This window comes from Grampus griseus, assembly GCF_964374135.1.
Source record: "Grampus griseus genome assembly, chromosome: 2".
Lineage (NCBI taxonomy): Eukaryota > Metazoa > Chordata > Mammalia > Artiodactyla > Delphinidae > Grampus > Grampus griseus.
In genome coordinates, this window is record NC_139018.1 from 84,002,277 (window position 1) to 84,014,032 (window position 11,756).

An 11,756-nucleotide genomic window follows, 5' to 3' on the forward strand; every position below is an offset into this window, starting at 1 on the left:
TACTTGCTGCCCTCATCCCATCTGCCCACTTAGAATTGTGGTCTGGCACATAGCAGGTGCTCAATAAATATTTGTTGAGCGAAATGAATTAGTGCACTGCTTAAGAACCCTGCCCTGTTCCCTAGGAGTAGCTTTGAATCTCCGCTTAAATTCTGGATAAGTGTTATTAAAGTTAGGACTGAGGGTAGGTGTTGCAGGTATTTCAGCTCACAGACCCTCTCCAAACCTCACCTGCCACTCTCCACCCTGTAACGTGTAGTTTCCTGCCCATCCCTCTCTGTGTTCCTGGCTATCCGGTATCATGCACCATCCCTAACAATCATAGACCAAATAAAGAGAAAGATTGTGACATGGACTCTAAACGTGACCGCGTTTGCGTCCCAAGGCCGGAATAAGACGCCAATGACTCATAGCTCCGTTTAGGCCGGCAAAGCGCATCACTCCCCTCCCCCGCCCAGACCTGGGGGATTCCACATCCACCGCCAGGAAGCTCGCGCTCTTGCCTCGATTCGGATCTTCCGTACAGCATGGCAGCCCCCGAAGGCGTCGCCCACGGCCGTGCATTCCGTACAACATGGCCGCCTACAGAGAGCGCATCGCAGCCCTCCCGCCCGGCCACCGGAAGTTTCCGTTTGAAACCCGGGCGGCAGACCCGGTCTGCGGTACGGCAGTTATTGCCGAGCATCTTTCGAACCAGAGCGACGAGGCCTGCGGGCAGGAGCAGCAGGCGTCTGGGTTCGGCTCTCCCGGGGCGGGAGACTGGGCTGGATGTGGGAGGCCGATGGGATGGGCTGAGAATGGAGGATTTTCTCTCTCCCGAGTCGCGCTCTTCTGGGGCCCTCCGCCTGGCTCGGGCACCCTGGCTCACTCCTGGGTAACATTCGCCTTGTACCTTCCAGGCCCCAGCCGTGCCGCCTCGTTACGATGACCAGCGTGGTCAAGACAGTGTACACCCTGCAGCCCCCCTCTGTGCTGAGCAGCGGCCTGTCCGCAGGTGGGTGTCCACGCCCCCCCTGCCCCCGGGCATTGCGAACTGGCCCCGGGTGGTCAAGCCAGGAGTATGGGGGATCAAATCGGTGGCTGGGAGTGGAGGGCTCCGGCAAGGGAGGGGGTTCTATCGGCTCTGACATCCTGCTCTAACTCCCCTAGAACCGGGCTGTCTAGGCTTGTGATGGGAGTTAGGGGAAGGGCCACGTGGTGGGAATTTAGACTTGACCCATACCCCTGCTCCCCCAAACCGAACTCTGCTGCATTCACCAAGTAGATTTAAGTTGTTGATTATTCTACAATATTATTCCCATTAAGGTAGGAATCCCTTTTTAAACATTTACCTGTTTTATTTCCAGACGAGCTATCTGGAAGGACTGGGTTTATTGTCAGGGAGAACAGGAGAGAGTCATATAAAAAGCAGGATACTTAGGGAGCACTAGGGTTCACACTGTGTCTGGTTCACATTTGTAACGGCACAGTGTCTCTTATATAGTACATTCTCAGTAAACATTTGTTGAGTGAAGTGAGAGAGAAAGGTCAGGCCTAACTAGTATTCGAGAATCTTGGGAGAAGAGAGATGGTTAAAAGTAATGATTGGGACTTCCCTGGCGGTTCAGTGGTTAGGACTCCGCACCTTCACTGCCAAGGGCCTGGGTTCCATCCCTGGTCGGGGAACTAAGATCCCACAAGATGCCCTGCGTGGTCAAAAACTAAAAAATTAAATAAATAAATAAATAAATAAATAAAATAAAAGCAGTGTTTGATTGCTTTGCCATTTGCTTTGTGTTACTGGGCTTGCGGCTGAAAGTCATCCCCTAATGTCTGCAGTTGCTGAGCTGCCTAATCTAGAGATTATAGCACAGAATAGGCTTCAAACATCAGAACCTGTGGTAGGAGATTTTGAAGCAGCTATTTAAGATCCCTTCCCAGATGACTCCATGCAGTTGACTGATGGGCAGTAGCAGGATTGACCTTTGAAGTAAATAGGCTTTACTTCAAAGGCTTCAAAGGGTTCTGTTTGTCCTATGTTGCTTCAGAACACCTGAGTGGCAATTCTGGCATCAGCAACACCTAGGAGTTGATGGAGGAAATGGAGCCGGTCTTAGCTGCCTTTCCCTTAGAAAGCAGTCTCTCGTTCAGTGGGGAGCGACTGGCATCTCCCCAGCCAAGTTGGAAGTTTTCATCTCTTTGCTTTTTTCCTTGTCCCAGCTTTATGATCATATGTAACTTCAATAGTTTAACATTTTTAGGCTGCCTCTCAGGATTTTAGATTTTAGGCATGGGTTGGTTGTTTTTTAGTTTTTTGAATAGGTAACATTCAAAATAAATAAATATCCAAAGTGGGGAAACGATATACGGTGAAAAACAAGTCTTCCCTTCCTTGACACCAGCCATCCAATTCCCTCCTTCGCGTCTCTCATTTTAAGGAGATAGTCTTTGTTAAATCCTGCTAAATTTTTCCTATGATGCAGTCCTTAGGATCTAACAAATATGGGTTATTGAAACCAATTCCAGTCAATGAAGAGTGTTAATTTTGATCAATTTGCTATGGACACCTTTTTGCATGAGATAGATTTCTTATTGTGTGTAACTTATTAATACTTGAGAGAGGAGAAGGTAAATTCATGCACTCAAAGTTACCTTTTACTTCCAACAGAGACCTCAGAAAGAACCTTTTTAATACTTGTTTTGTGGGTAAGAGGGGAAAATAGGATGTAAGTGCCGATTGAGTGTACCTATAAATGAAGTAATTTGTTAGCCTGAGAAATCATATTTATTCCAAACTGTTGTGCAGCTAGAGTCATCAAAATAAATCTTTATCAAACACAAAGTTTCCTAATCCCTGTGATCCAGTGCTTTGTACCTCATTTCTTCAGCTTGATTTAATTTTTATGGCTCTTAATTTAGGTCAAGCTTAAAGGAGCCGTTTTAACAATGAACAAAGTGAAAGTTAGTATAAACTAGAAGAATCCTGTGCATGTGCTGGGGGTGCGTGCTTAACTCCAGAACAAGTTACTTGAATTTGCTATCGAATGTAAGTGGTAGAAAGATTCGATAGAGGCTGTGTGGTAGAGGTCTGGCATAAGGGCTAGGGGGGAAATGCTCTCCTCTGGCGAAGAAGAATGTCATGTCAGGGCCATTTCTCTGGTTATCTGGCAGTAGCCTAGCAGGATCGGAACAGAATACCAAACAGGGAACCTAACGAGCCTCTAAACTTAACGATGGATAAACAGTTTAAAAGGGCTGGTGGTAGGGGCTTCCCTGGTGGCGCAGTGGTTGAGAGTCCGCCTGCCGATGCAGGGGACACGGGTTTATGCCCCGGTCCGGGAAGATCTCACATGCCGAGGAGTGGCTAGGCCCGTAAGCCATGGCCACTGAGCCTGCGCGTCCGGAGCCTCTGCTCTGCAACGGGAGAGGCCACAACAGTGAGAGGCCCGCATACCACAAAAAAAAAAAAAAAAAAAGGCTGGTGGTAAAGGCAGTCAGCATGGAAGAGGGAAAGAAGAATAGAGGAGCTAGTTTAGAGATGGTCTGTGAAATAACTCATGAAACTGTGACGTGTTTCATTTATTCAATAAGTAGGTTTTGAACCTCTGTTAATATGCCAGATACTCTCCTAGATGCTGGGGCACAAAGATGTCTCTTAGAGTACTAGTTAGGGAGCCAGTCTCGTCAAAACAACTAAGCAACTGCCGAAACTCGAAGCAGCTTGAGTGTAGCCTTAGGAGAGCGGGCAGAGTGCTTAGGAGCTGAACGACATAGTTCCTTTCAACTGCTGTGTGACGAAGGACTCAGCTGTGTTCTGCCTTGCTGACGGCCACACTGCCTCTCATCCTCTTTGCTGTATGAATCTCCACTTTCACATCTATACCCTCTGGCCATTCAGTTTGCTGTATCAGCAAGCTTTTGGCTACCCTCAAACACACTGTACTGTCACATTTAAAGAATTTTGGTTTCTATTCCCAATTGGTCTAGAGGTCTTATTCTTCCGAATTTATAGAGTTGCACTGTTGGGTCATGATGCGTGGGATTCCACCCTCTTGTTTTCCTTTGCAGATGCACAAGCTCGAGCCACTTCTAAGAGCCTATTACCTGTTAGGTCCAAAGAAGTCGATGTTTCCCGACCTCACTTAGGAGATTCAGAAAATGATGTTACAAAAATCATCAAACCAAGACGAGACAATGGGTGAGAGTCAGAGCATCGGTATCCAATTAGAACATTGGGCTAGAAATTGCTCAGTACCAAGAATTAGGGCTTTTGAGGGCACAGGGTATCTGAAGGATTGGCCTGTAGTCAGTGGCCTATAGCAGTGCAGCGTTGCTGACCTGTTTGTCAGAACCCTCTGTGTTGATCAGGTCAGAAGAGGCACAGCCAGGGTTACAATAAGAGATATTCTTTCCTCTCTCAGCATTTGCTCTGAGTGTACAAATAGCAGCAGTGCAGTCAAACCAGCCTTAAGCGGTAGTCGTGGCGGGTGGGGCCTAGTTGTTAGCCTAGGTTGCTGCTCTGAGCAGTCCAGCCCAGTGTAGGGTGCATGTGTGTCCCTCCACCCGGTGTTCAGCTCCCGTGTGAGTGAGGCTGACATGAAGTAGCCACACTGTCTTGAGCCGAAGCAGGTCTGTCAGGTTGTTGAGGTGGTCAGGAGGGGAGCCCGTGCCCTATTCATAAGCTCTTTTCAGTCGTCTGGGCTGACACACAAGTGCATGGGCCCTCAGAGCTTCTCAAGCTTGTGCTGTCTGGGATTTGCCTGGCAGTCCAGTGGTTAAGACTCTGTGCTTCCACTGCAGGGGGCACGGGGTTCGATCCCTGGTCAGGGAACTAAACTCCCACATGCTGCACATGGCCTGGCCAAAAATACAAAAAAAAAACAAAAAGTAATAACAGTACCGTGATTCTCTGATTGATTTCTTTGTTGTTGTTATTGTTTTAATTGAGGTATAGTTGACATACAACATTGTGTTAGTTTCAGGTGTACAACATAATGATTTGATATTTGTATATATTGCAAAATGATCACCGCAGTAAGTCTAGTTAACATCCTGATTTGTTTTTGCTTCTCTAGGCAGCTGAGAGCTACAGACACTGCCACCAGGAGGAACATCAGGAAGAGGTGAGCGTCAGGGTAGATGAAACCTGGCCACCGTTTTAGGTTAGTGGAGCTCAATCCTGGTTGTACATCAGAATCACTCACAGGACTTGTTTTACTGTGTTGGAGTCTGATGCCACCCCAGAAATCTAGATGGGATTTTCACGGCTGAGGCACAGCCGATTTTGAGAACCATTGTCAGGGCAAGAATCAGTGATGCTACCATCTTGAGTACCAGACAAGAGTTTGGGGGCTCCATGCCAGGACCACTGCCCGAACCTAGCTATGGCCCATCGGCAGGAGCGGGAAGCCCTCAGGATGGGAGAGCCTGCGTGTGGTTAGTGAGTTCGAGATGAGTGTTCTGCTGCCGCTGCTGCTGCTGTTGAAATTCTGGAGAAGGATCCATCTTTCTCTGCTTGAGACTTGCTTGGACATTTTGCAATCCTGCAGACAGAAATAACATGAGCTGAAAAGTTTGTAGACATAGGTTTTAATTCCACATCTGTTATTTGGGCATGACTTAAAAGTTCTGAAGACAAAATACTATCAAGGACTCAGAACTTTGAAAAGGCTTAATATTGATGATGATAATGGCTATTACTTTTTTTGATTTTTTGCATTTTATTTATTTTTTTATACAGCAGATTCTTATTAGTTATCTATTTTATATATATTAGTGTATGTATGTCAAACCCAATCTCCCAATTCATCACAGCACCACCACCACCACCACTTTTCCCCCTTGGTGTCCATACGTTTGTTCTCTACATCTGTGTCTCTATTTCTGCCCTGCAAACTGGTACCATTTTTCTAGGTTCCACATATATGCATTAATATACAATATTTGTTTCTCTCTTTTTGACTTAATTCACTCTGTATGACAGTCTCTAGATCCACCCACGTCTCTACAAATGACCCAAGTTCGTTCCTTTTTATGGCTGAGTAATATTCCATTGTATATATGTACCACATCTTCTTTATCCATTCGTCTGTTGATGAGCATTTAGGTTGCTTCCATGACCTGGCTATTGTAAACAGTGCTGCATTGAACACTGGGGTGCATGTGTCTTTTTGAATTATGGTTTTCTCTGGGTATATACCCAGTAGTGGGATTGCTGGGTCATATGGTAATTCTATTTTTAGTTTTGTAAGGAACCTCCATACTGTTCTCCATAGTGGCTGTATCAATTTACATTCCCACCAACAGTGCAAGAGGGTCCCCTTTTCTCCACACCCTCTCCAGCATTTGTTGTTTGTAGATTTTCTGATGATGCCCATTCTGACTGGTGTGAAGTGATACCTCATTGTAGTTTTGATTTGCATTTCTCTAATAATTAGTGATGTTGAGCAGCTTTTCATGTGCTTCTTGGCCATCTGTATGTCTTCTTTGGAGACATGTCTATTTAGGTCTTCTGCCCATTTTTTGATTGAGTTGTTTGTTTTTTTGATATTGAGCTGCATGAGCTGTTTATATATTTTGGAGATTAATCCTTTGTCCGTTGATTTGTTTGCACATATTTTCTCCCATTCTGAGGTTGTCTTTTCGTCTTGTTTGTAGTTTCCTTTGCTTTGCAAAAGCTTTTAAGTTTCATTAGGTCCCATTTGTTTATTTTTGTTTTTATTTCCATTACTCTAGGAGGTGGATCAAAAAAGATCTTGCTGTGATTTATGTCAAAGAGTGTTCTTCCTATGTTTTCCTCTAAGAGTTTTATAGTGTCCGGTCTTACATTTAGGTCTCTAATACATTTTGAGTCGATTTTTGTGTATGGTGTTATGGAGTGTTCTAATTTCATTCTTTTACATGTAGCTGTGCAGTTTTCCCAGCACCACTTTCTGAAGAGACTGTCTTTTCTCCATTATATGTCCTTGCCTCCTTTGTCGTAGATTAGTTGACCATAGGTGCGTGGGTTTATCTCTGGGCTTTCTATCCTGTTCCATTGATCTATATTTCTGTTTTTGTGCCAGTACCGTATTGTCTTGATTACTGTAGCTTTGTATTACAGTCTGAAGTCAGGGAGTCTGATTCCTCCAGCTTAGTTTTTTTCCCTCAAGACTGCTTGGGCTATGGCTATTACTTATTAAAAGTTTTGTGTCAGTAGCTGTGCTAAGAATTGTACATGTATTCTCTCTTATCCTTCATGGTAATATTATGAAATGTGTGTATTAAATCTAGAAATGAGGAAACAGCCTCAGAGAGGTTACACAACTCCCTGAAAGTCATATACCACTATGTGATGATGCCAGGATTCAAACCAACCGGACTCCATAGCCCATACTCTTTTTTTTTTTTTTTTTTTTGTGGTACGCGGGCCTCTCACTGTTGAGGCCTCTCCCGTTGCGGAGCACAGGCTCCAGACGCGCAGGCTCAGCGGCCATGGCTCATGGGCCCAGCCGCTCCGTGGCATGTGGGATCTTCGGGACCAGGGCACGAACCCATGTCCCCTGCATCGGCAGGCGGACTCTCAACCACTGCGCCATCAGGGAAGCCCAGCCCATACTCTTAATCCCTCCACCACTTCATCTAAGTACGATTATCATTACAGCTATAAGCCACTGAGTAAAGAGAAATCAGAGGAAGAGCTCAAGGATAAGAACCAGCTCTTAGAGGCCGTCAACAAGCAGTTGCACCAGAAGTTGATTGAAACTCAGGTAAGCGATCCACCAGACCTGCCATCAGCTGCACTGGGTGATGCATGTGGAATCCTGAGGGACCACGCCAGGTGCCTGAGCGCAGGAGAAGATGCCAGGCTTGCGCTGTGGCTGCCCCTGAGGAATGGGGCAGGCCTTACCTGTCTGTATGGCACCCCTACAGGGAGAGCTGAAGGACTTGACCCAAAAAGTGGAGCTGCTGGAGAAGTTTCAGGACAGCTGTCTGGCAATTTTGGAGAGCAAGGGCCTCAACCCAGGTAAGAGATGGCACACAACTGCCTTCAAAGGAGTCAGTGCATGTGCCCCTTCCTGGGTGATTCTGGACTGTGCATCAGGGGTCTGGCATGGTGTCAGCTGACCCAGTCAGTGCAGGAGTTGCCTAGCAAAGCCCTGAAGATTTGGGGGAGCTCCACTCTGTTCTGTTGTGATGTTGACTTTGCCTGCCCAGCGGAGTTTCAGATGGTTGTGCAGAGAGGATTCTCTCTTTCTTATCTGAACACTTTATACCATTAGTTTGGTGCTGACAGGTATGATCTTGCAAATACATCAGAAATATTTTCTTTCTTTCAAGGGATATAGCATACAGGTAACCTTCACAGGTGGAGAGAGAGATAATACTGTTGAAAGGGTTCCTAAAGCTGGCTAGTTAGCAGAATCACGGTGTTTAAAATGTGATTCCTGTTCTGAGCCTGTCCCTAGAGGGCAGAGTCTGTCGCAGAGAGGAAGCGGAAGAAGGGGTTACCCCAGGACTGTAAGAGAGCCTGAATTGAGGAGCCTGAGAATGCCCCGGGAAGGAGCCCAGGCTTGTTTGAATGAAGGAGTGCTGACTTTGAATGCTGCCATTAACCTGTGCATTTTAGGATATATTCTTGATAGTCACCATATACGTTTTTGGATGATTTTAATTTCCTACGTGTATGCACTGTTTTTACCAAAAATAATAAAATTTTTTAAGGCCTGAAAAGCTTTTAAAAATAGTTTTGTGTATTGTTAACGAAACCAAAAAATACAGCCTATACATTTCTTTTGAACAAATTTTCCGCTGAGCTGAGGAGAAATCAGGATGAAGTTTTGGCCATATCCATACCTAGAGAGGAAGGGGAGATAAAATTCAGCTCTGGAGGGCAGGCGTGGGTGACCTTGCCAAGGTGAAAACTCAGGGGAGAGTGTTTTCAGATGCTTAGAGAAGTTTCCCTCGTGAATACTCCTGTGGAGGGATTTTAATTTTCTTTTAAGTTGCAGTTCCCTAGGCAAGGCTGACTTTGTTGTATTTACTGGTTTTAGGCAGTGAGACCCTGGCGGCACGGCAAGACTCCACCACGGATCACATGGACTCGATGGTGAGGGTGTGGGTGTGAGTGGGCGAAGGCCCCGTGAGCGTGAGGCCCTGCAGATCTAAGCAGGTCTCTGCCGTGTGCTCGGCAAAGCCCACGAAGCAGCCTTCGGTTATCCAGGGTAGTGGAAGAGGGTGGTGGATGTGTACTCAAAGTAGCATATTTTACTTGGAAGGTGACTTTGTGCTTACAAATATGAGGGAGTCTAAGTTGAGAATGTACTAGTTTAAAACCCGTAGTAGGGTGGACCGTAGAGACAGCTTTCTGGTTTCTCTATTCTTTGCTTTACCAAATTTCTCCCCTTATTCCTTTGCTGAGAACTGTGTCTTACAAAGGTCCAGCCTGAATTAAATCTGTCTTCTCTTTGGTTCCCTCCCTGAAGTAGAGGGCAATCGTTTGCAATTAAAGCCTTTTGAGCTTCTGTGATCTATTCCCCAGGAAGATCAGTTGTCATCTTAGAATCCTAGAATCCTAGGTATGGAAGCCTTCCTCAGCTCCGCCAGGCGATTTGTCACCCCTTTAGTGGCTACTGCCTTTCGTTCATATTACCTGTGTAGCACAGAGCACGTGGAGGTGGGGTTCTCTGTCCATGCTGTGGACTCAGTTCTTCCAGGCCCACGAGAGAGCCCAGCACGTTTGCGGACACTCAGTCAGTGACTGAACAGATGGGATATTAGCAATCATCTAATTCAACTCCCATGAAGAGATTAGTTTATATGAAGAAAGTTCTCACATTTCAATAAAGATTTGTTACTACCTTGTACTTTTCTCTTAGCTGCTGTTAGAAACTTTGCAAGATGAACTGAAGCTTTTTAACGAAACAGCCAAAAAGCAGATGGAGGAGTTACAGGTGAGAGGCAGACATCTCCGCAAGGCAAAATTACCATTTCCTACCACAATAGGTGGATCTGTGGAGGGCTCTTTCTTATTTATCTCTTTATTCATTTTTTTTTTTTTGTGGTACGGGGGCCTCTCACTGTTGTGGCCTCTCCCGTTGTGGAGCACAGGCTCCAGACGCGCAGGCTCAGTGGCCATGGCTCACGGGCCCAGCCGCTCCACGGCATGTGGGATCTTCCCAGACCGGGGCACGAACCCGTGTCCCCTGCATCGGCAGGCGGACTTCCAACCACTGCGCCACCAGGGAAGCCCTCTTTATTCATTTTTAATAAACTATTTTGTAATAATTTTAGATTGCAGAAAAGTTGTAAAGATAATGGAGAATTCAACTCCCCTAATATTAACATCTTACATTATCATGCTGTATTTGTCAATACTAAGAAACCAATATTGATGCCTTACTATTAACTAAATTCCAAGACTTTATTTGATTTCACCATTTTTTTCAACTAATTTTCTGTTCTAAAGACTCTTAGAAATGTTCACATCTGCAGGGCATGAGGCAGTGTGCAACACGCTAGGTGGCTCCAGGTTGACAGTTGACACCTGTGTGAAATCCATGCTGTAGAAACTTGATATCTCCGGGAAACCTGTAATAGGAAACCCCGATTCTTGGGTCTGGACCACTTTGGATTGCTTGGATGAACCATGGGATACTACACGGAATCCTAGAGGATTTCATTGCTCCAGTTGAGATAACAGACTCTGTAGTAGAGAGAGACAATTCCTAAAACCAACACAGATAAACAAACCTAAGATAGAAAAGACAATGTCTGTCAGTATCCCAAACAGAAGCATAATGTTCTGGTTATGGTATTGTCTTTCCTGTGAGTCAGAGTTTGGTGGTTTTTTGTTTTTTGTCTTTTTTAATGTCTTTCCATGCAGGCCTTAAAGGTAACGTTGAAGATAAAAGAAGAAGAGAGGGCCCAGTTCCTAGAACAACAGACCTTATGTAACAGTCAAGTAAATGATTTTACAACAGCCCTTGAGGAAATGGAGCAGCTATTAGAAATGTGATAAAAAGCATGTGGCCACATGGCTCCCTCTTGGGGATGAACTCTCAGAGGAAGCCCCTTAGGACATCTGCTTCTTGGCCATGACCTTCTAGGACTCACCATCCCCAGAATGAAAACAGTTTCTGCAGTTTATGCTGGAATGGCAATTCCTCCTTTAAGCAAGCATTCCCAGCCTTCAGATTGGCCAGCTCTCCTGAACCTCACAATACATAATTGAGGCCTACAACAGAGGGGGCCTGAAAGCTTGGATCAACCTCCTAGGCAACAGAGCAGCACAGAATTAGTATCAGGAGACTAAAGCAGCCACAGCCAGAGAAGCCAAAAGGTCACATTCAGACGTGTGGGAAGAAACAGTGGTGCACAGGTGCTTCACGGGAGACATCACTGAGGAGCCCTGCGGTCCCCTCGTAACTTGGAACGCATTCTGTCCCATCCTGGTTGGGCTCTATAACCTCACTGTAAATTTACGAACTGGAAGTTACCTGAAATGGTTTAATAAATGGGGTGAAGGTATAGATAGCAATAACACCTATGAAACAATACACCTTGGAGCTTTTAATCTAAATCAGTTCTGTTTTTGTTTTTATAAAGTGTTACTTTTAAAATAAATATTTCTGTAACTATTCAGACTGCAACACTGGCAAATGAAAAGAGCCTTTTAACCTAAATACATCCACTGAATACTATTGAACTAATCTAGGTAACAAGTTCAAGCCTCCAGTTTCACCCAGAATATTTTTCTTCCACTCATTAGGTGCTCTGTAGCTAGTGCCCCCCCCACA

General features: G+C 45.4%; 1 protein-coding gene across 1 annotated transcript; it reads left to right on the plus strand.

Annotated features, from left to right (window-relative positions):
• Positions 1-512: 512 nt before the first annotated feature.
• Positions 513-11,442, plus strand: KNSTRN (kinetochore localized astrin (SPAG5) binding protein). The gene is given in 10 exon segments (XM_082648981.1): positions 513-603; positions 606-735; positions 900-994; positions 4,048-4,177; positions 5,055-5,102; positions 7,622-7,727; positions 7,891-7,984; positions 9,012-9,067; positions 9,837-9,911; positions 10,844-11,442. Coding segments are annotated over 10 exon segments (942 nt in total). The 5' UTR covers positions 513-527; the 3' UTR covers positions 10,976-11,442.
• The last annotated feature ends 314 nt before the right edge of the window (positions 11,443-11,756 follow it).